Here is a 25,878-nt window from a genome sequence, read left to right as displayed (position 1 = left end):
ATGTTGTCTCCCACAGTGCTACCAAAGATGATATAGAAAGATGTTAATTAATTCCAGTTCTAGGATCAAGTCCTCTAGGACTCCAGTCTGAAAGGAAAATCATTTTAAAAGGAATCATTGTTCTCTTCTCTGCTTCCTTATGAGTGGAACACCTTTGGATAGCTTACAAACAAATGGAGATTTACTATACCATTTGTAATAAATGAATAATGTTCCTTGGATGGTTGAATTTCATCATGCCATGCCATGCTAGATGTATATTGTGCTTGTAGAACTGCTGAGCCTACTGTATGGGCTACAGGAACAAACCGCTACCTTCTCAAACCATTCTTCACTGAACCTGATATAGTAGAGTTTTTCAAGCAGCAGAGAAAGTCTAAAAAAACACAGAAGTCTTGGAGAAGTAAAAGAAGAGGGCACCTGTAGACAGTCCCATATCCATAACTCTCAATATGGGGTCAGAAAGCTTTGCCTAGAGAGCAGGTGGCCACTGCGATAACAGCTTACCAGTTAAAAGTGTCAGTAGCTATAATAAAGTGTCAGAGTGAAGGATCTTATTAGACTGCAATACTTCCTGCTCATTTTTAATTTCTCCAAGTCTTTTGGGTTTCTATTACCATGATGGGAATGGACCCCATTCCTAATTCAAAGTACAATTAAAGTTCATGAAATTAGTATTGTTTCAATCTTTGATGTCAGCTCTTCGCAGCACCCACAATGTGCCCAGTAATGACTCTTTCTACAATTTGTATGGAGTTACATGTATTGGAAACATACATTGGTAACATGTATTGGTAACTTCCTGCCTGTAGGTATATGTGTACGAGTATGCATGCAGGATTTGTTACATGTACAACAGGCAGGCTGTTCTACTGTAGTCTAGTAAAACTTGGTTCTGGCAAGAAACACCTGCTTAGATCCAGATATCTATGGCTGCCAGGTAAGACAGTAAGCTGTCAGAAGTAACAGCTGTTATTGAACAATAACGTCAGAAAAACTGCAATAAGGATAAAATACAGATGCTCTGCCAGTTCTACAAGCACAATATACATCTAGCATGGCATGGCATGATAAAATTCAACCATCCAAGGAACGTTATTCATTTATTACAAATGGTATAGTAAATCTCCATTTGTTTGTAAGCTATCCAAAGGTGTTCCACTCATAAGGAGGCAGAGAAGAGAAGAAGAGAATGTTATTAGATGAGATCATTGACTTTGGTATTGCCTATTTGCATCAAATTCCACATGCTGTGACTTTCCTTGCTGGGACATGGTACTGCAAAGCCACTGTGATACAGCTATATAAATAAGCTAGATCCTCACTGACTGTAGGGATCCTGCCAAGAGGTGACTAGTATGTTACAGCTGATAAAAGTACATTATTTCTTTCAAGATGTCTTGAATGTTTCCTGGGGAATACAACTGTTGGGGGGTGTCAGATGGCTTAAGCAACTGCTACAACTTAAGACACTGTAGCAGCATTGGCTTGCCTTTTATCATCCATTTTTATAACCTTTGCATTTCCCAGGACCCTGGGATTGTTTTATTTTGTGCTGTCAGCCGGGTTTGGAAGCAGTTTTCCTCCAGTATGATCAATGAGGGCTGCCAAGGGCTCCACAACTCTCCATCCTGGCATGCTTGTTTCTGGGATGAATGGTTTTCACTGGAAGAGATCCTGTAGGATTGCTGGCACGGTGCTTGGTACAGAAAGGCATGGATGACAGGCAACAGTTCGATCAGTGTTTGCCTCAGTAGCTAGTCCTGAGAGATTGTTTATAAGGCTATGAATTTGTAATTCAATATGAATCTCTTATGGTAGTTGTAGGCTTTACTTTCAGGGTACAAAAGACTAGGGGATTTTCTTACAAGTATTACTCTTTACCAATACACTGTATATTACTTTGTGTTGTAATGCATTGTCTTAAGTAGGGAGGATCAATATATTTGGTTTATTATTGGAACCCTTGTTATAGTCAGCCCAAATGCTTGGTTAACTGTAGGAGGGAATAAACCCCAGCAATCGGAGATTTCATGTGTTTACTTATATTTTTATTTGTTCTTATATTGTGTGCATATATGTGTGTGTGTGTGTGTGTGTGTGTGTGTGTGTGTGTGTGTGTGTGTGTGTGTGTGTGTGTGTGTGTGTGTGTGTGTGTGTGTTGTGTTCTCTTTGATTTTTGAATAATCTGTCAATCTGGTATTGTTGAAAATAACATATAGCAAGAAAGTATTCTAACTATACCCACAAAGTTCCACCTGAAAAGTATTGGACTGGATTTTAATAAGAATATGTACCCTGTTCATTTGAGATTTTGTATTTGGCTGCTTATACCATTTTTGTTTGTTTGTTTGTTTCATCATGATGTGCAGTACAATCTAAACAATCTAATTATTGGCTGAGATTCAGTTGGACCTCTTTGAACTCTCGTTTGTCTCCTTGCCTTCAGGATTTATGCAAATTCACCAAGAACAGGAAGACGGCAACAACAGAGGTAATGCATACTGCATGATAGCAAGCCCAGAGCATTGGTAACTCATTTAATGAGGGAAAGAACCATAGTAGAACTTGATATTTGCAAGTAAGACAGACAGGTAAAAGCTAGCTCAGTTACATCCCATGCAAATTTTGCAGCTCCATCAGTCCAGTACTTAATAACCAGTTTCTTTTTTTTTTTTTGCTAATATCAAAGTGTGGTAATATATATTTGTGGAAACTGGCTGCAAGGTAATGTTGTTTTCCTTATTAAATAGAGAATTGTACATCTACAGATATCTCTGCATAGCACTTTATTTAATCAATGGGTTTAATGATGTTGAAACTGTAGATCTTTTACTGGGAATTACTTACGTTTTACATTTTTGTAAAATGTGTGAACCTGATTATTTTCTACAAACTGATATGTTACTATTATACACTGTCAATAATACTTTAATTATATATTGCAGTTACAGAAAACATACACTCCTACAATGAACATGGATTGTGCTTAATCTTTTATTATAAAATATATCTGAAAATTAATGAAAGCAATTATTTAAGTTTGTCAGGCGGCTACATATTTTCAGTATGCTTCATGGCAACTATCACCCTAAACTATACAGACTATACTTTCCTACTTCTCTGATTTTGAATATTCTCCTGTTCCCAGACTTACCACTGTTCCCTCACAGACATGGCAGATAATGCTTTGCAGCTTTTCACTGTTAAAAAGAAAACTATCATCTTAAACCGATACACGTCACTAGAATTATAAATATTTTGATGTAAACTGACTAAATGTTAATTTTCTGATAAGTATATTTCTGATATATATAATAAAGGATGGTGCAGTAGTGCAGCGGTAGCACTGTTACTCACAGCAAGAGGTTCTCTGGTTCGATTCTCGGCTGGGGTGTCTTCTGTGCAGAGTCTGCATGTCCTCCCTGTGTTAGTGTGGGTTTCCTCTGGGTGCTCCAGTTTCCTCCTATGTTACAAAGACATGCATATGGAGCATTTCTCCCTGGGCCTCTGCTGAAAATTGGCTTCATTCCAAGTCGGACTTTCCTGGTTAACAAATGTTAAATAAAAATAAATAAAAAAAATAAAATAAAGTATACAAGCTTAGTACATAAAGTTAAGTTAGGCTAGGAAATACTGAATAAATTTTTGAATAAAGCTCTTCTTCTTTACTGGCAGTGGAAAATGTTACCCCATCTCTGTTTGTTCATTTAGAATCTCTCTACTGCTTGACATAATAATTAAAGAACATATTTACTTTACACTATCTAAATGTATTATTTTATAAAACAAGATTCAGAAAATGATACCACAAAAGAAAAAAAAAATAAGGGAAATTCATAAAGGTTGTCACGAAAGGAGATACTGCTAGCCCAGTTATCTGGAATGTTGTAAATAATTATATGTCATTGTGAATATCAACATAATTCATATGCTTGTGCTATAAATATATCAGAACTGTATGTTATGTGTATATCAAACTGCTGGTACAGAAATGTGTGTTGAAAAGGGTTGTAAAGTACTGAGCTTTAAAATTGTAGCCACAGTGTACCCTACTGGAACAGAACAGAAATATACATACACTATTGCAACTGTTTAGATGTATATATTTTAAAAGGGGAGAAGGTTAACTTGCAAAACTTCAGAAAAATAGTTGAAATTAAATTACTTTATAGTCATATCATATAAAAGGATGTTATCTTTCAGTTTCAATGCAGTAACAGATACAATGTCCAGAACTAGATTTACTTACTTTACTGTATTGACTTGGATGTGTTTTTTTTTTTTTGTTTGTTTGTTTGTTTTATGACTTTCAGGATCTGCCTTAGATCTAAGAAAAGCCCTTGTTTATGTATTTTCACAGGTAGGTGGTAAATGCTACCAGCTGTATCAGTGGGTTTTTACCTGGGATAGAGTCAGATTGCAAGAAGTGATGTCATCCTGGAAGCTATCCCAGCAGTAATATTTGAGATATTAATTTAAGAATTCTCTGAGAGACTCTGAATATTCTGTATTTTTCTTTGACATGACAACATCAGCTAGAAGACCCACTCACCACATCTGCCTTGCTTGCTCTGTAAGTAAGTTAACTAGGATACAATACTTCTCTAGATATAGTCAGGAATATAGCAAAGCTTAATTAGGAAGTTTTTCTTTATTTATTTGAGACTGTCCTGCAATGTTGTTTTTAATATTTCCTGTGGTCTTCAACTCTGATGTTACTTTGATTTTTATACTGATTATTTTTTGTTCTTTTATTATTTATTATTAAATATGTATAAACATTTCATTGTTGATATTTGTGAGACACATTTAACTTCTGAGAGTACTTGCATATTTATTTGGTAATACTGTGCTATTCCTAATAGCCTTTCTCCTGGTCAAACTACCATTTATATTGATAGATTACACAGTAAGATTGGACACCCTTTTGTTAAGGGCCTTATAATAGCTGATAAGGACATGGATGGTGACAGTGATAACTACCTTATAAGTAATGAACCAAACCAGCTCCAGGACAACCTAGTACTTTATTGGACCGAACACTCGAAGCAACAATAGACAAAAAATGATAAAAACACTTTCACTAAGTGCTTTCACCCATCATAACAATTGGGCATCATCAGAGTGAAAAAAACCCGTTTGAAACTTCAGCTTTTAAATAAACTCAAATACACACGCCCCCTGCTTAAAACCAATCGCAAATCTAAAACAATCAAACAATTAATGTGTGTTTTTATAAATACAATTAAGTATAGTTAAGTAATATATACTTCTAAATGTATAAAATATACTTTAGATTATCATAGAAGGCAATAAGTATGTGTTGTTACAGTTTATATATATGTTATTATAGTTATTTATTTATTCATTTACACATAAATACATTTAGAAGTATATATTACTTAACTATGCTTAATTGTATTGAGAAAGCCTGGGAGGGCCCGGGTGAAAGCGCTTGATGAGATACTCTGGATGTGTTTTATGTGTTTTTAACGCTGTGCTGGTGAAGCTGACAAATAAAATTTTCGTTTTCGCACTTTGGTTTGTCATCTTGGTATCCTGACTTTTTCGAAATTACCAGTTGGTGTTGTTCCTACAAAGGGTTTTGTTTGGTGATTAATTGTATTTATAAAAACACACATTAATTGTTTGATTGTTTTAGATTTGCGATTGGTTTTAAGCAGGGGGCATGTGTATTTGAGTTTATTTAAAAGCTGAAGTTTCAAATGGGTTTTTTTCATTCTGATGATGCCCATTTGTCCTAAAATAAGTACTTACGTCTATATAATTTTAGTGGGAGTGGTTTCATAACTAATTATTGCCCTAACCAATCATTAATTATTACACTCTGCCTCTTATTCTCTTCTTATAAAAAATACTATTTGATATACTAGTCATCTTTTTAAAGAAGTTCATTTAACATATACTGCTAGAAATTTTCTTCTTACATAAAATCATCCCCTTCATATTACTCAGTAAAAAAAATGTCTGGTATACTCAATTAAGCAAATCTAAGGAATTTATTTGATTTAGGAAGGGGACATAGTTTTATCCAGTGGACATAACAGCTAAAACAAGGGGCAATCACAGAAAATGTATAATAATAATAATATACAGAATATGAAATGAAATATATAGTAATTACAGCAAAAGTCTGCAAGTACAAATTAACACTTTCTTTAATTTACTTAGTATGTAGCAAAATATAAAAATAATTTATTCATATATTTTCTGATACCTACTTTGTCTTATGCAGTGACACTGGAAGCTAGGGCTTACCATGGCAGCCAATAGGCAAAGAACCAGTCCATATATACATTTAACAGTTCTAGAACTGCTCAGACAATTGGTACATCTTTGTAAATATGTACATGGAAACCGGACGTTATAGTTAACCACTAAATAAATTGAATCTTTCTGGTACCTAGGAATTTTGTTAAGATTAAGAAACAAAGCTACCCACTTATCACCTTTCTCTCCAAAAAAAATATTATTAATAATAATAATAATGTCTTGCTGTCCCTCTTCTCAGCTTTTCTACAAGTGTCAGACTCTCCTTCTCAGCTTCTTCCTCAACTCTTAAGTCAGAAACTGCCACACAATCTGCATTCTATATGGTAATGTCAATATGGTTCTGTACCTTACTGTGTGCAATAGAAAAAAAACTATTAATAATTACACATCTAGAAAGACATCTTGAACATGCATGTAAAACTGTATTATTCATGTAAATTGTTAGCAATGTAAATTTTATGAAACATTCAATCTCTGTAACTCAAAGACAATGAATTTAACATTCATTAAGTTCTTTCTACTATGTATAACCTTTTTACTATGATATATAAACTAATTTTGACCCAATTACTTCAGCATTATCTGTGTAATAGTTTATGTTATGGAAACTAACTCTTCTACATTCATTATACAATTATGTATGGAATTAGTCATTTAATTATCTCTCTAACAAACTGTGCAATGCATCTGGGTTGTTGCTGTAAGGGGTCCGTGGACCAATTCCCTTGTCCAGTCAACAAAATAAAAATAGGACATTATTCCATCATAAGCTGCAATACATTCACATTCATAGTGCACACTTACATATGGGCAGTTCTAAAGGATCACTAGTTCTTGCACTGTAATTTCGTTTGAATGTGGGTGGAAACTGCAACCCCACATAGACTCAGGAAGGATGTACAGATCCCAAACAGAAGGGGCACCCAACCAATAAAAATAATATTAAAATATTGCTATATAAATCTGAAATGCTGAAATAGTTTAACCTTATTAACTGTTCTCTGTATCCTCCACTTAAAGTATGCTACATTAATGTTCTATCTGATAAGGCATTTCATAAAATTTGTTAGTTGGAAAAAAAATAAGCAAACCATTATATGACTGATAGAAAAAAATCTTATATGTGTCCAAATATATTTAATATAATCAACAAGAGTTTTAGATTGCAAGTAGAGGGTATTTTACAAGAAATGGCCTTGAGAACTATTAGTAACTGAAGCAATCTCAGCTTGGTTAGGGGTTGAATAGTACAGGATGCTGTATCTCCACAACCAGTGATGTTTACTTATAAAATCATAAGTGTTTCCAGTTAAAAAAGCAAAGACAATTTATGTTATAGTACTAAAGCATTATGAATAGGCTATGAATTGCAATGAAAAATTAAGAAATGTCATGTTGGTCCACTAACAAAAACAAAAAAAAACAATGGAACATTGATGTGATGTAATACTGTTTATTGACAATACGTTTTGCAATTACTCAAACTTTTGGGCTAACAGATGCCTTCTTTGAGAGTTATTGAATTGGAATGCTACATATGTGTATTATTGACTGGAAATTACATCTCATTTATTTATTTATTTTTGTCTACCAGGGTGGTGCATAGATCAATACTTACTAATTTCAGGTTCAGTCTGGGTGAAATAGAAAACATTTCACAAACAAAAATACAGAAATGTAAGCAATAATAGAATAGTTCTGACTAATTACATAAAAACAATCTGTATATACATTCCAGTGAGTAAGCACAGTGCAATGTACAATTAAGCAGAGTATAATATACAATATATGCACAAGTTTCAAGAGTGGGTCAATCTTCAGTGAAACTTGAAAGAGGAGAAGAGACTCAGAAAAGAGATAGATTAGATGATATGTTCTGTGTTGAATCAGGAAAATTTGGCTTGGATGAAGAAGTGCTTTTTGAGTTGCATTCTCAATTTAGAATAAGTGTCTATTTCCTTAATGTTGGTGGGGAGAGCTTGCCAAAGAGTAGGTGCCTGAGAGGAAATAGCATGTGCAGTGCTGTGGAGTTTGATTCTAGGAGTAATGAGAGTTGGTGTTGCTTGTCAGTAGTGTTTCAGGTTGTACAAGGTGTTTTTTTTTTCAAGAAGTCTAGCTGCAAGGGCAGCATATGTGTGAAGTTGTAGCATTTTGTAGACTTGGGATCCAAAAAGTAGGTTAGATCTTTGTTTTATGGGTATCCACTTGGCTTTTTCTAAGGTGATACAGTGATACTCACAGAGAAGACAGTTTGTAATGAATCTGCTCTTAGAGATGGTTTGGAGTAAGACAATGTTTTTCTTGACGGCAGAAGAAAAACCTGTGAGCCTATATTTAAGTTGAGAAAGGATAACTCCTTTGTCAGTGACTGCTCTAGCTGGTTAGGATTGAAAAGGGGAGATCTTTTTGGCCCAGAAGATGGAGGGAGTTTATTTTGGCTTGCACTTTGTCTATGTGAAAATGGAAGTTTAGTGACTGATGCAGCCATAATCCTAGGTATTTGAAGGTGGAGGTTGTCTATGGAATACTTCTGTAGGTCAAAGATAGTTAAATAGTCAGGTGTTTGGGTGAATTTTCTGTGGCATTCCAAAAATAATAGTTTTGGTCTTGATTGGGTTGAGAAGTAGTTTATGGTTTATGACCATTAGTGGTGCTAATGTAAGTCTGACTGGAGTTGCCGTTGAAAGTTAGTGTGAGAGTGACCTGATCAGTAAATGACCATGTTATCAGCATAGAGGACAAGTGAGAGATATGGAGGCTCACAAGGAAGCTTGTTAATGAATATGGAGAAAAGGAGGGGGCAAGAATGGATCCTTGTAGTACACCTTTGGTAATAGGTGCAGATTCTGATTAGGAGGATCTTGTTTGAACTCTGAAGTGTCTGTTAGTGAGGAAATTTTTAAACCATGGACCAGTGTCTGGACTGATACCACCTTCTATTGTTTTGGAGAAGATAACAGTCGCTGAGGTCAAATGCTTTTCTCAGGTCTATAAAAAGGTCACCTGTAAGGAGGCCACTATCACAATCTAACAGAATGTCATTGGTTAGGGAACAAAATGCTGTCATAGTACTTTGTCCAGGCCAGAATATGTGTTGTTTGGAGGAGAGTAGGTGCTACTGCTTGGTATAGAGGAAGAATTGGTGTAGACAATCTTTTCAAGAAGTTTACACAGAATTGAAAATATAGATACTGAATGAAGGTGAGAGGTAGCTTTTGGGCTGGCTTGCTTTGGGAGGGGTTTAATTAGCTCAGTTTTCCAAATCTGTGGCATGATGTTTTGTGTGAGACATAGATTATAAATGTGGGTGGCAGGAAGACATAGATGACACAGATGCTCTCTGCAGTGATATATTTATTTATTTGACATTTGTTTACAGGGGTGGTCTGACTGGGTCTACAGAACCCATTTTCAGCAGAGACCCTGGGAGAAAAGCTCCACATACAGTACAATACAAATACAGTATAATCCAATACAATAAAAATTACATTAGAAATACCATACAAAAAATAAGCTGAAAGGACAAACTGCTACAAGATGTTGAAATATATTACTAAACATCTAGACAATTATATACAGTTAAAACACTACAGACAATAATAGTCACTCTCACCATACATGATGTAGACATACATGAACTAGGAATTTATGTTGTCAGACCCAGGAGGGGTATCAGTGGAAATATTTTCAGGTAGAATAAAGATTTCTTTGGGATGCATGTATTTGAAGTGTAAGGAGGGTGAAGTCTGGTAGGGTGGGCAAAGCATGATCTGTGGGAGTTGTGGAGTTTATTGATGGGAAATTGCTAAATTCTTTAAGGAAATCTTCTGGAGAAAGATTTGCTGTACCACACTGAATGGTGTTTGTATACAGGGTATCATGAGGAGGTTTTCTTCCTGTAAGCAGTTTAGTTTCATTACATCACATCTGCAATGCTTGGAAAAGGTATGCAAGGTAGACCATATAGCTACTGCACATATTTCTTCCACTTTAGAGTTTCTGAAAAGGGCAGCAGAGGTATCCATTGATCTGTTGGAATAAGCTTTTGGTTTGGATGGGGAGATTCTTTCTTATTTGTATAGATAAAGGTTAGATAGTCCTGTGATGATAGGAGGTACTGCCAGCCATGCTAGGAGAAGTAGGACAGTGGATGTATGACTTGTGCCAATACAGCTAGCTGGAATTTTGTAAATAATTATATGTCATTTGTATATCAAACTGATTTGTACGGATGCTTGTGCTGAAAATGTATTTGTGAGGTTTGCTTGTGTTAAATGTATCAACAATGTACCCTGCTGGAATGAAAGAAATGTATATGTGTTATTGTAACTGAATTAAATGTATATGTCTTAATAGAGGACAGTGAGACAGCAAAGGTTAATCAGCTAGCTTACTTTAAGAAAAATAAGGGAAATGTATACAAATTTTCCATTTCAAACTGATTATTCTTAATAATAGCTTTCATAATGTCTGCACCACATCTATCGAATGCCACGATGAGATTGTGGTGAAACTGAGAATCTTCTCTGACATTATTAGGGTATTTACTAACCCTCAAACCCTTAGGAACAATTTTTAATTCTAAACAGCATCTTAAATAAGCGTTGTCAAGCTCCCATGCTTTGTATTTATAAAGTAAATTATCTAGTTTACAAATCTTGTTAGCATTGGTTTCATTATCAGTTACAATCTTGGTGGTGTTATTAAAATCCACCCTGTAATTTAAAATGTCTTGAAAATGTCTCTGTGTACCTGGTAACCGAGCCTTGTCTAAATGAGAAGGTTGACCATTATGTCCATTTCCAAACCCTGTGTTTGTACGAGAGTTAGCACTGTTATTTTCTCCAGCCAAAAAGATGTTAGGAAAACCATCCAGACTCGAATGAGGAAGAGGTGAAATGTCCAAATTAACAGTGGCGTTAGTCGTGGAACCACTTTTGTGTGTCTTTCCTTCCTTCGAAGCTGAAAGTAAATTAACTTCCTGGTTGTCAGGCAAGTATGTTCCTGAAGCAGAGATTGGTGAAAGTAAACAACAGTACACAAACCAAGAAGAACGAAGCAGGCAACTGCCGTGTGCAAAAAAACAACTCCAAAAGTAATAAAATGATCATTTCATTACTTTTGAAGCAGAGATTGGCTAATCGGGGTTAGAAGCCCAACCAACTGAGTGATTTGTCCAATAAGCTTATGCAGCTCTCCTAATTCATTCCCTTTAGGGCAATCCATGTTGACTGAAGTGCTCGAACCAAATGGAGAATTCATGGCCACAAAATACAAACTGATAAATCCAAAAAGCGAATATGGCACAATGCATGATTGGTTCATTTTAATTAGGATAGCTATTTATTAATGCCTAATGTGTTCTCAGTATCTCATCTGATGAAGTTATTTGGTAACAAAAATGTATAAGGAATTGTGGAGCGTTAATGTGTTTTGGTGTTATGTCCGATTTGCTAATAAACTGTTCGTGCTTGAACTACGTGGTCTCCGGTGTTCCTTTTACTTGCTTTACAGTACTGTGGTTGGAGCATTGTACCATATTCGCTTTTTGGATTTATCAGTTTGTATTTTGTGGCCATGGATTCTCTATCTGGTTCGAGCACTTCAGTCACCATGGATTGCCCTAAAGGGAATGAATTAGTAGAGCTGCGTAAGCTTATTGGACAAATCACTCAGTTGGTGGGACTTCTAACCCCGATTAGCCAATCTCTGCTTCAGCAAGCTTCAGGAACGTACTTGCCTGGCAACCAGGAAGTTAATTTACTTTCAGCTTCGAAGGAAGGAAAGACACACAAAAGTGGTTCCATGACTAACGCTGCTGTTAATTTGGACATTTCACATCGTCCTCATTTGAGTCTGGATGGTTTTCCTAACATCCTTTTGGCTGGAGAAAACAACAGTACTAACTCTTGTACAAACACAGGGTTTGGAAACGGACATAATGGTCAACCTTCTCATTTAGACGAGGCACGGTTACCAGGTAGACAGAGACATTTTCAAGACATTTTAAATTACAGGGTGGATTTTAATAATACCACCAAGATTGTAACTGATAATGAAACCTATGCTAACAAGATTTGTAAACTAGATAATTTACTTTATAAATACAAAGCATAGGAGATTGACAACGCTTATTTAAGTCACTGTTTAGAATTAAAAATTGTTCCTAAGGGTTTGAGGGTTAGTAAATACCCTAATAATGTCAGAGAAGATTCTCAGTTTCACCACGATCTCATCATGGCGTTCGATAGATGTGGTGCAGACATTATGAAAGCTATTATTAAGAATAATCAGTTTGAAATGGAAAATTTGTATAAAGAAATTGATGTTTTGAATAATAAAATTATTAACGATTTATTATTTAGTGTAGATACTGAGAAGGCGAAGTACAATGATATGTTGAACAACACTGAATCAAGGTGTAAAAAAACACAGGATAGAAAGTTCATTAAAATTGAGAGGGATATTAATGAATATGCTAATAAGATACATTATCCCAAACCAAAACCTTTTAACGGTAACAGTACCTTCCATGGGGCGATTACACGACAAAATGGACACACAGGGACAATATGGAATACAACGAAAACGAAAATTTAAACTTTCAGGACCCTTCCCAGTACCCACCCCTGAGGAGGTCAGAGAGGTTGAGAGAGAAGGGGGTGGTGAATTACAGTTATGGAACTCAAGTACAGAAAGGGTGGGGGGCCCAGCAGAGAACACACTGGAGGTAGATCATGATGATGAAATCCAACAGGATGGAGCTATTTGTACCTATAAAGGTTTTAATATTTTAATTATACTAACATTGCCCTCTCTAAAGAACATTTTTCTTTATTTTCTAAGGGTTTTACTTTTATACCAAGGGTAAAGAGTAATTTGGTGAATTTGTTAATCGAATTTAAATTGATTATTAGACAAAAAAATCTTGAGTTATTTTTTAATGGATAGAAAAAGAATAGTGACACTATTCTACACAATAAAAGTTTATTCAATCCTCCCTTGCATCCTCAGCTAAAAAAGTTTGAGCAAATGATTGAGGAGGAGTTGAGGGAAATACTAAAACATAACAAAGTTATTCCAAATATAACTAAAGTCGAGAAGGATATACTGTATGATTTTAGGGGCACACGGAATCTTAAAACTATGAAACCTGATAAGGGTACGGGGACTGTTCTGATGGACGAGATCTGTTATGAGAGTAAAATGTTTGAATTGTTAAATGATGACAAGACTTATGCTCGTGTTTCCTTGAACAAAGTTAATTTAGCTTATAAAAAGATTGACATATGTTTAAATGACTTGGTGATGGAGGGGCTCATAGATTTTGAGACTTATAATTTTTTACATGTAGATAAGCCTAGGGTGCCCCCCATCTTTGGCATTCCCAAGGTACACAAAACCCTTGATGACCCCCCATTTAGACCTATTGTTTTGGCTGAGGGGTCAGTGATAGCTCCCCTGGCAAAATATATAGATCACCATTTGAAAAACATAGTTTTTAAAAATCAGAATATCTTTAGAGATTCTTGGGATTTCTTAAGACGTATTCAAAATGATTATGTTTTTAATACAAAAACTTTTATCACTTTAGATGTGGTTGACCTGTTCACTTGTATTCCTCATGATTTAGGACTTAGTTCTTTTGAGGAATTTTTAGCTGATTGTACAGATTTATCTACAAATGTATTCCATACTTGTTTAATATTAATGGATTTAGTTTTAAAAAACAATTTTATTTTCTTTCAAGGAGAGTATTACAAACAACTTAAAGGCATAGCAATGGGGGCTCATTGTGCCCCCACCTACGCCAATATTATACTCCTATATTGGGAAAATAAATATGTTTTAGAATCAGATTTTAGGCAATATTGGAACCTTTATGTGCGGTTTTTGGATGACATTTGTTTGTTCTGGAATGGTACTGACCATGAATTTTCAAAATTTATTGATTACATTTCCTCCACCACAAATTTTCTTAGATTTACACATCAAGTTAATCGTGAAGAGTTAGTTTATCTTAATGTTAATATTCAAAAGACCAATAATGGTTACAAATCTAGAATACACAGAAAACAGACTTTTTCCAATTCGTACCTTCACTACACTAGTGCACATCCACCACATCAGAAAAGAAGTGTAGTGAAGGACCAACTGGTTCGGGCCAGTCGAATGACCTCAGAAAGTTCTGATTTTAAGGCAGAATATGATTTCATACTGGCAGTGTTCCAGGATAGAAGTTATCCTAGTGCACTTTTGTTGGATGTTTTGAAAAAAGTATATGAAGGCAGGGAAAGTAGGTTTGCCCCAATTTTAGGTAAATTGGATGTAGTCAACACTAATAACAACAATAACATGACTACTGGAGAGAGATTATTTAAATCAGTTTTGACTATTACCTATAGTGGTGAATCACACCTGATCAAACAATTTATTGATAAAAAATGGAAGAAATTTTCTGCATTATCAGATTTAGGTATTATATTTGATAAACCTTTACAATGTGTATATAAAAATGGTCAGAACATCAGGAATATTTTAGAGGGTGATGCACACAATAATAAGCTTAGACCTTTTCAAAACATCAAAAATGGTACTCACAGGTGTGGGCACTGTAGCCAATGCAGTTATGTTTTTCAGGGAAAACTCTATACTTGAAGGTTAGAGGTAGAGATATATCTATCAGGGGCTATGCTAATTGTGATACAACTAGGGTAATATATATAGTTACTTGTGGGACCTATGGTTCATTTTATGTAGGCAAGACGGAAAGAAAATTTAGCCAGAGGATATATGAGCATTTATATGAGATAAGGAAAAAGAATGAAAGTAATGCTCGATATAGACATCTTCTATCTTGCCCACAAGCAAATTATCATTTTTTTGTTACTGAAGTGGTCCCCATTGACCCCAGAGGTGGCCCCTGGGAAAATATGATCGAATATAGAGAACTGCACTGGCAAATAACTTTGGATGCATGCACCATTCCAGGTTTGAATGATGTTATCCATCAAACCAGTCCTTAAATTGAGTGCTGCAAAACTAAAGTAACCTCAACAACAATCAATTCAAGTTGTTTAAATTAGTATATACCCATTGTTACCCACTAGAGGGTGTAGGATGGTGCATTCAATTTTAAATACATTTTATATATATATATATTTATACTTATTTTTATAATTCTTATTTAATGAAAACTGTTTTTTAAAGAATTTTAAAGTTTCTGACATGTTTTTATTTATGTATTTTGTGACTTAAGATATTCAGTATTTTTTAACTATTTAAAATGATTGCACCTTTAATCACTACATGATTGGTTCATTTTAATTAGGATAGCTATTTATTGACGCCAAATGTGTTCTCAGTATCTCATCTGATGAAGTTATTTGGTGACGAAAACGTATAAGGAATTGTGGAGCATTAATGTGTTTTGGTGTTATGTCCGTGGTGTGGATTTGCTAATAAACTGTGCTTGCTTAAACTACGTGGTCTCCGGTGCTCCTTTTACTTGGTTTACAGTACTGTGGTTGGAGCATTGTGCCATATTCGCTTTTTGGATTTATCACCTTGTAGGAAGTATTTAGCCTTTGAAAGTGCTTATATTTATTTGGTGACATTGTGTGGACCACTCCAGAAGGCCTAGCCATCTTGGTCAGCTATTGCCATTTGTATTAGTATTAATATTACATAGTATAATTCAACACCCTTTGTTAAGGGCCTTAGAGTAGCTGATTGCGGAGTGTCTGGTGGCAGTGATAGCTACCTTATACTCTGGGCAGAACGGGGCACGGCAGGTAAATCTGGACCAGCCTTTTCCCAGGTGTGTGTGTGTGTGTGTGTGTGTGTGTGTGTGTGTGTGTGTGTGTGTGTGTGTGTGTGTGTGTGTGTGTGTCAGCTGCTTGGGGCAGGGACATGAATCACTGGGTTTACAGAGAGGGTGCTGGAGGACTTGGCTTGGACACTCAGCTGAGAACCTACCCTACAGCTGTACCAGTGGGGAGTCTCACTGGGGACCTGGAAGGAGACAGATATACAGAAACCCAGACCCCTTGCTGAGTGTGTTCCCTGTCAGCTCTTAAGGGAAACTGTACTTGATGCAGGGAGGTCTGCATCTAGAAATACTGAGTGCATCCATTTGTATTCCACGTGGATATCCCTCTCCAGTGTCAGTTGTGAGGATTCAGGCTCCTTGATTACTGGCCTAGAGAGGGGTCATCACTAGTCCGACAACCATTTAGACAGTGTTTGTTTAGAAATTAAACAAATGGACAACTGAGAATCCTTACTGATGGGTTTGGTTCTATGTTAACAGAACCATAATTGGAAGTTTACATCTAGTGTGTGAAGCAAGTATTCTCCTTGAGTTGTGTGGTTTGGGAAAATACTGGCAAATGAATGGCTTGATTTAGATTAGATGTTCTTAGAGAAACTCGGTGGAATATTAGGTAGGGGCAACTGATGATAAGGCATGGGAGTTCCAATATTTTCCAAAAAAAGTCATATCATGGCATGTCCAAGGAGCTCAATATCTGTTGAGTCACTGACGGGTTGAGGGACCACTCATGAGACATAAAGACAGACCTGCCAAGCTTATCTGCTAGGCAGTTGACACTCCCTGGAATGGCATTGCTATTAGAAAGTTAAGCAAATCCAATGCCCACTAGCATACCCTGTCAGAAAATGAGGTAGGACCCATTTTTTCCCTGCTTGTTGATGTACAGACTACTGAAATATTGTCCATTTGGATAAAAATCATTCCCTGGGGAAGGAGGTCCTGGAATGCCTTTAATGCTAGGAGGACTGCTCTTATCTCCAGAGCACTGATGTGAAGCCTGCCGACCCCTGCTTGTGTCCATATTCCTTGAACAATCCTCTCATCAAAATGCCTCCTCCATCCTAGAGTGAAGGTGTCAACGATAACCACCACTTTGGGGGAGGTAAAACGAAGGGGCAGCCAAACGGAAGATTTGGGGAGACCAGCCACTGATTCAGATGTCTCTTGCAGCATGGTGTTATTTGTCTTAGCACTTTTAGAATTAATGCTGCTGGAGGAGAATGTTCTTGCGTTAGAAGTAGTACCCACTTGACTGACTCCAGCACCTTATTTGCTGGAAGACTTAACAAAGTAGCTTCTTCTAGTTATACAGCAACCAATGATATTTATGCTCTGTGTAGGGAGGAAGCACAATTTTTCAAGATTGACAGATACACCTAAGGATAGGCAGAGCTGTAAAAACTAGTCTCTGGCTAAAAGTAAGGACTCTAAACTCGTTACACTGAGGAGCCAATTCTCTAGACAGGAAAACACATGTATCCCTTTGAGTTGTAGGTGGACTGTAAATATTGCCATGCACTTGGTGAACACCTTGGGGGCTGTGATGAGATCGAAGGGCAGGGCTCAGATCTTATAGTGACTGGCTCCCAGGCAGAAGGCTATTGGCTATAGCGCTTTAATATGCAATCTTATTGGTTTATTACTAGTAGATGTGCATAGGAGGAGGTGTGTTCATCTCCAGCCTATGTCATTTAATTAATCTATTAACCTTATTGATTATATTGCAAAGGTGTGTGTTGTTTTTTATGAGATTTTATTGGTCCATTGTTTTTTTAAAAGGTTTTGATTTTTAAAAATGTGTTATCTGAAGAAGTTCCATTTAACGGGACAAAATCCTCTGTGGTGCAAATAAAAGGATTATTTATATTTGTTAGTAGCAGTGGCCTTTGATTCAAGTTTTTTAAATGGAATTTGCTGAGTAGGAATACTATGTGCTCGCACTTTGTATGTTTACGGCCTTGATTACTTCACAATTATATGGAGGTAAGCATCACTGAGGTCTGCTGAACACATCTAATTATCCACCCCTAGATATGACAGGATCACTTACACTGTGACAATTCTGAATAGGATATTTTTGACATAGTAGTTTAAGCCACTAAGGTATAGGACTGGCCTGAAGTCCTTGTTTTTCTTCGTACTAGAAAGAACTTTCTGACCATCTCTGGAGGGACATACTGGAGATGCAATTTCTTTCTTGACCATTTCATGCTGGCAGGATGAGAAGCCTAGAAGCAGTGACGTTAGAGGGAGTAGGAAAAGGGAAAAAGATGGTACAGCCTCTGTATATTATCTCTCTCAAGCATTTATCTTGTATGATGGGCAACTACACATCTGAATGAGGAGAACGATGCCCCCTGACTGCCTCCAGAGGGGGACAGTTGGGCAGGCCCTCAGGCCAATTGGTTCTGTTTTCCAGAGAAGAAACCATGAAAACCTTTGCAGACCACTTTGACCTGTCAGTCATCCATTAATTGCTAACACATCTTTCCCTGCAATGCTCACACTGGTGTCTTGCCAGGTTACTTCAACTGCTGTACTGTGTGGTCAAGCCAACATTAAGACATTCCACAGGCTAACAGAAAACTATTTACACACAAAGACCTATCTTAGGTCCTACTCACTTTATCTCAAGCTGTATGTAAGTGGAAATTAAAGTACACAACATGAGATGACTCTGAGGTAACTCAAAATTAATTTAATACAGACAGACTTATGTGCTGGCACAAATCTTCATCATTACTAACCCAGATTTAACATGCAATGTTTGCACCTGATAGTTGTCCGACAGCCAAATACAGGGGTCAAAGGCCTCCTCACTTCCACATAAAAGCAGATAAGTGAAATGTTACATGACAGACCCCTTAAAAATGGCTGTTGTAGTAATCCAAGAGACATCATTGGGAACACAAATATCAAAGATGTAATTTTACAGTCCCCCACCTGAAGAAACTGTATTTCCTCACTTCAGGGAACCAACAAGGATTTCATCTTTTAGCACACGATGGTCTGCCAAAATGCTATTAAGCTGTGGTCCCCTGCTAATCAGCATGAGTGAACCAAATGTCACCTGCTAAGGGGCAATCACATAAGGGAAGTGAAAGTTGTATGTCCAAGGTTAGAAGGGCTGGTGGGCATAAATAATCATATTAAAATAAGTCAAAAAAACTCTAAAGCAGACTCAGAAGTAATCCAGGCAACAAAATAGTATTCCAACTCAGGTTTTTAGTGCTTTCATCCACTTATTTTAATTGTGAACTTCCTCAGAAAATAACAAACACATACTCCCAAGTTCCTTTAAATACTTAAAAAATAGGAAATTACATCACAGTGTCGTTTCACATATTTTTTTAAAAACATTTAAACTCTATTCATAAATACACTTTATATTATAAGTATGTTGAATATATATTAAATAAAATTTTTCCATTACTTTATGATTTTTTAAAAAATAATGTTCATAATTATGACATATATCATCGTTGTTTCAATAAATATATAACTCATACTAATAACCATTAAATAGAAAAAAATTATATTTTCACACATTTCTATCTATTTGATAAAAAACATTTCAAATTAATGGATTCATTTAAACCTGGTAATCGATCTGCAGCCAAACAGAGTTGCCATAATGTTTCTTTACATTCCAGAATGTTGTTCAGATCCCCTCCCAAAGGCACTTCTTTAACCTTCTCTACTACTGAAAATTCAAATTTTTTAAAATTTGAACAACCAACTGCATGTTTTGCTAATGAATTCAACATATCTTTCTTTTTTATAGCTAAATTATGTTCGTATATTCTGTGCTTCAAACTTCTCTTTTTTTTCCTATATAAAAATGTTCACATGATGCGCAGCATGCAATATACACTACATATTCAGAATTACAATTGTAATAACCTCTAGGCCATATTCTATAATTTAAACATTGTACAAAAACAGAAGAACTGTTGCTTATGTACCTACATTGTTTACAATTTTGACAAGCAAAAGTTCCTTTTTTTATACTGGCACTTCTAGTGTTACTAAAATACTCTTTGTTGTCCATTTCTAACATATACTTTATATTAACCAACCTTTTATAAGTAAACATGGGTGTTAATCCTATTCTTGTAACTATGTCTTTATTTCCAAGCAAAACTTTCCAATTATTTTGAATTATTTCCTTTATTTGCCCCATTTCATTTACTATAGGTAACGGAAATGAGATGTTATAATTGGTATTTTTCTCCACCATCACTGAACCCGAACTTATACAAACATCTTTTGCCATGAGAATTGGTTTCGCTAATCCTCCTCTTAAACTTATAACTTCCCGCTCTATATTCTTTAACCAATCTACCTCATATCCCCTCTGTAAAAATAAAGACCTGAGGAATGTAATTTCATCTAAAAAAATCTTTTCATCAGTTGTCAACCTACTTAAGCGGATAATCTGTCCTTAACCACTCCTTTCTTCATGTGTGGTGGGTGCAAACTTTCTTTATGTAAATATTGATTCGCAAATATTTCTTTTCTAAATATTTTGCTTAAAAATGTGTTGTTTTCCTTATTCAGACTCAGTTCTACGTCTAAATATGAAATGGTTTCACCAAAACCACTTATCTTGAATTCTAAAAAGTTCATAGTGTTGTTTATATCTGTAACCATACTTTCAAATTCTTCTTGTGTGCCACTCCACAAGAAAAACAAATCATCAATAAATCTAAAGTATGCTTGCACCTTCTTAAAATTCAGATGTTTTACCAAAAACTGTAATTCCCAATTTGCCATCACTAGATTAGCAAATGCCGGTGCTACCCTGGCACCCATCGCCACTCCAGAAATTTGCTGGTATATATTTCTCTCAAACTTGAAAAAATTATTCTCAAGAACTAATTCCATTAAACTGCAAATAGTTCGTATTTTGCTATTATCAAAATCTGTGTTTCCTGTAAGATATTCCCTTAAATAATCTAACCCTTCTTGTTGTTTAATAGATGTATACAAGGATTTCGCATCTAAACTAAAAAAGGTGGTATGTTCTAAATCAACATCAAGAACTCTTAACTTTTCTAGAAGATGCCAGAAATCTCTTATATAAAACTTTGATTTTTGTACAATCGGGTTCAAAACTTGGTCCAGCCAAAATGAAATATTTTCTGTTTTAGAATGTTTGGCTGCTACTATTGGCCTAAAAGGTGGATTTGTTGAATTGCCTTGAATTTTTGGAATGCCAAAGAAACTAGCTAATTTGGGATACTCTATCAAAAAATATTCATAAGTACTGTAATCTAGTTCTCCTTGACTCAACATATCAAATAAAGCTGTGTCCACTTTCTGAAAACTTTTTCTAACATCCTTTAAGTTAACTTTTTGATATGTACATATATCTTCCAACATTTCCAACAAAGATGCTTTGTATTGATGTGTATTCATAATCACTATTTTCCCCCCTTATCTGCCTTCATTGTTCTAACTTTTTGATTATTGCATAAATCCTTTAAAGCTGTTTGTTCTCCTTGACTTAAATTTTCTACACCTTTTGGAGAAATAATCCTTCTAAAATCATTCTCACATAAACTCTGAAAAGTTTGCAAAGTGGTGTGTAAAGGAGGGTTAAAAGTACTAGGTTTCTTAGATACATGTTTAAATACCCTAACATCTGATGTTTCTATAATATCTTGCATGATGTAACTTAGGTTTAATTTTCTCAAATACAACCTAAAGTCAATCATCAATTTCCCAATATTCATTTTGTTAGAGGGTATAAAAGAAAAACCTTTTTTCAACACACTTAAAGTATCATCAGTTAAAACAATGTCAGACAAATTAATGACACTAATGTCATATTCATCTACAGTCCTTGTGCGGGTTGAAATAACACATCCTTCATTTAACTTCAGTATTTCCTGTAATTCTGATTCTTCCCTTTCCCTTTCCCCTTCCCTTTGTATTGAGTGGTGTTGTGCCACCTGTAAGTCTGTTTGTTTCATACATTGTCCTTGGGAAAAGGAACTGAATTACTTGATTTATTGCCACTAACAACTGCTTGTGGAGCTAAAGTAAATGAAAATGGAAGCAAGACAACATCTGAAGGGGAACATTCCAACAAAGATGGTTGTAACAACTGTTCAAGAAATTATGTTCAAGCAGTTGTTAGTGGCAATAAATCAAGTAATTCAGTTCCTTTTCCCAAGGACAATGTATGAAACAAACAGACTTACAGGTGGCACAACACCACTCAATACAAAGGGAAGGGGAAAGGGAAAGGGAAGAATCAGAATTACAGGAAATACTGAAGTTAAATGAAGGATGCGTTATTTCAACCCACACAAGGACTGTAGATGAATATGACATTAGTGTCATTAATTTGTCTGACATTGTTTTAACTGATGATACTTTAAGTGTGTTGAAAAAAGGTTTTTCTTTTATACCCTCTAACAAAATGAATATAGGGAAATTGATGATTGACTTTAGGTTGTATTTGAGAAAATTAAACCTAAGTTACATCATGCAAGATATTATAGAAACATCAGATGTTAGGGTATTTAAACATGTATCCAAGAAACCTAGTAATTTTAACCCTCCTTTACACACCACTTTGCAAACTTTTCAGAGTTTATGTGAGAATGATTTTAGAAGGATTATTTCTCCAAAAGGTGTAGAGAATTTAAGTCAAGGAGAACAAACAGCTTTAAAGGATTTATGCAATGATCAAAAAGTTAGAACAATGAAGGCAGATAAGGGGGGAAAAATAGTGATTATGAATACACATCAATACACAGCATCTTTGTTGGAAATGTTGGAAGATATATGTACATATCAAAAAGTTAACTTAAAGGATGTTAGAAAAAGTTTTCAGAAAGTGGACACAGCTTTATTTGATATGTTGAGTCAAGGAGAACTAGATTACAGTACTAATGAATATTTTTTGATAGAGTATCCCAAATTAGCTAGTTTCTTTGGCATTCCAAAAATTCAAGGCAATTCAACAAATCCACCTTTTAGGCCAATAGTAGCAGCCAAACATTCTAAAACAGAAAATATTTCAATTTGGCTGGACCAAGTTTTGAACCCGATTGTACAAAAATCAAAGTTTTACATAAGAGATTCCTGGCATCTTCTAGAAAAGTTAAGAGATCTTGATGTTGATTTAGAACATACCACCTTTTTTAGTTTAGATGTGAAATCCTTGTATACATCTATTAAACAACAAGAAGGGTTAGATTATTTAAGGGAATATCTTACAGGAAACACAGATTTTGATAATAGCAAAATACGAACTATTTGCAGTTTAATGGAATTAGTTCTTGAGAATAATTTTTTCAAGTTTGAGAGAAATATATACCAGCAAATTTCTGGAGTGGCGATGGGTGCCAGGGTAGCACCGGTATTTGCTAATCTAGTGATGGCAAATTGGGAATTACAGTTTTTGGTAAAACATCTGAATTTTAAGAAGGTGCAAGCATACTTTAGATTTATTGATGATTTGTTTTTCTTGTGGAGTGGCACACAAGAAGAATTTGAAAGTATGTTTACAGATATAAACAACACTACGAACTTTTTAGAATTCAAGATAAGTGGTTTTGGTGAAACCATTTCATATTTAGACGTAGAACTGAGTCTGAATAAGGAAAACAACACATTTTTAAGCAAAATATTTAGAAAAGAAATATTTGCAAATCAATATTTACATAAAGAAAGTTTGCACCCACCACACATAAAGAAAGGGGTGGTTAAAGGACAGATTATCCGCTTAAGTAGGTTGACAACTGATGAAAAGATTTTTTTAGATGAAATTACATTCCTCAGGTCTTTATTTTTACAGAGGGGATATGAGGTAGATTGGTTAAAGAATATAGAGCGGGAAGTTATAAGTTTAAGAGGAGGATTAGCGAAACCCATTCTCATGGCAAAAGATGTTTGTATAAGTTCGGGTTCAGTGATGGTGGAGAAAAATACCAATTAAAACATCTCATTTCCGTTACCTATAGTAAATGAAATGGGGCAAATAAAGGAAATAATTCAAAATAATTGGAAAGTTTTGCTTGGAAATAAAGACCTAGTTACAAGAATAGGATTAACACCCATGTTTACTTATAAAAGGTTGGTTAATATAAAGTATATGTTAGAAATGGACAACAAAGAGTATTTTAGTAACACTAGAAGTGCCAGTATAAAAAAAGGAACTTTTGCTTGTCAAAATTGTAAACAATGTAGGTACATAAGCAACAGTTCTTCTGTTTTTGTACAATGTTTAAATTATACAATATGGCCTAGAGGTTATTACAACTGTAATTCTGAATATGTAGTATATATTGCATGCTGCGCATCATGTGAACATTTTTATATAGGAAAAACAAAGAGAAGTTTGAAGCGCAGAATATACGAACATAATTTAGCTATAAAAAAGAAAGATATGTTGAATTCATTAGCAAAACATGCAGTTGGTTGTTCAAATTTTAAAAAATTTGAATTTTCAGTAGTAGAGAAGGTTAAAGAAGTGCCTTTGGGAGGGGATCTGAACAACATTCTGGAATGTAAAGAAACATTATGGCAACTCTGTTTGGCAGCAGATTGATTACCAGGTTTAAATGAATCCATTAATTTGAAATGTTTTTTATCAAATAGATAGAAATGTGTGAAAATATAATTTTTTTCTATTTAATGGTTATTAGTATGAGTTATATATTTATTGAAACAACGATGATATATGTCATAATTATAAACATTATTTTTTTAAAAAATCATAAAGTAATGGAAAAATTTTATTTAATATATATTCAACATACTTATAATATAAAGTGTATTTATGAATAGAGTTTAAATGTTTTTAAAAAAATATGTGAAACGACACTGTGATGTCATTTCCTATTTTTTAAGTATTTAAAGGAACTTGGGAGTATGTGTTTGTTATTTTCTGAGGAAGTTCACAATTAAAATAAGTGGATGAAAGCGCTAAAAACCTGAGTTGGAATACTATTTTGTTGCCTGGATTACTTCTGAGTCTGCTTTGGAGTTTTTTTGTTTTTGATATTTAAATAAGTGTATAGAATATATGTAATTGATGCATATGTGCACACACTAATATGAGTCACCTGTTGCTCATCACGAAGTACATTTAGCGCTGCAGTCTTTTTACATTATACCCTGCTTTGGTCTACTGTGAAGCAATTTTAGGCTAAATTTAATGTCATGTTGTCCACAAGGCTTGTCAGCACTTAAGTATCTCATGCTTATTTTCTGTTGTATCATACATAGCACTGCCTATATGACATTAGAGCACGTCTGGATCATTGAGAGATGTGACTGAATAATACTTATTACTTATGAGAATAAAATGTATTATTTATGAATGCAATTTACCCCTTCTTTTGGTGAACTAGAGATAATTTCTTGTACTGCCCAGTAACACTGCTTTTTGGTCACTCTTCTAATATCTCACACTATGGATTGTAACATATTCACAATGCATGATGTAAAAAATCTCATCTTAGTTCTCAAAGCATTCTTGTTTTTCTCTATCATCTTACAGGAAGGGCCAGACTAGAAAGATGGAGCATACAGTCATATACAAGCAACAGAGGTATAACCTATTTCTTAAGATTTTTTAAGTCATAGTCATCTGCATTAATTTTGTATAACAAGGTTGCTGCTCAAAGTGGGAAGTTATTTATATGCCATATGCAATAAAATAAACAGGCTGAACATTACCATACTATTACCCTTAATGTACTTCGTTGAACACTGAAAAATGGAAA

At 35.0% G+C, this 25,878-nt stretch overlaps 1 protein-coding gene across 8 annotated transcripts in view; it reads left to right on the top strand.

Annotated features, from left to right (window-relative positions):
* The window catches only part of LOC122809420 (hepatocyte cell adhesion molecule-like), a 358,687-nt gene that overhangs the window by 247,983 nt on the left and 84,826 nt on the right, over positions 1 to 25,878 (top strand). For all 8 annotated transcript variants that reach the window (XM_044080912.1, XM_044080909.1, XM_044080911.1 and 5 more), the window contains 2 exons: positions 2,450 to 2,494; positions 25,653 to 25,703. In XM_044080912.1, coding sequence (XP_043936847.1) covers positions 2,450 to 2,494; positions 25,653 to 25,703 — 96 coding nt within the window. The remainder of the gene's footprint in view (positions 1 to 2,449; positions 2,495 to 25,652; positions 25,704 to 25,878) is intronic.

This window comes from Protopterus annectens, chromosome 8.part0, assembly GCF_019279795.1.
Source record: "Protopterus annectens isolate FY-2018-M chromosome 8.part0, PAN1.0, whole genome shotgun sequence".
NCBI lineage: Eukaryota > Metazoa > Chordata > Ceratodontiformes > Protopteridae > Protopterus > Protopterus annectens.
This window is presented reverse-complemented; position numbering and strand designations above follow the sequence as displayed.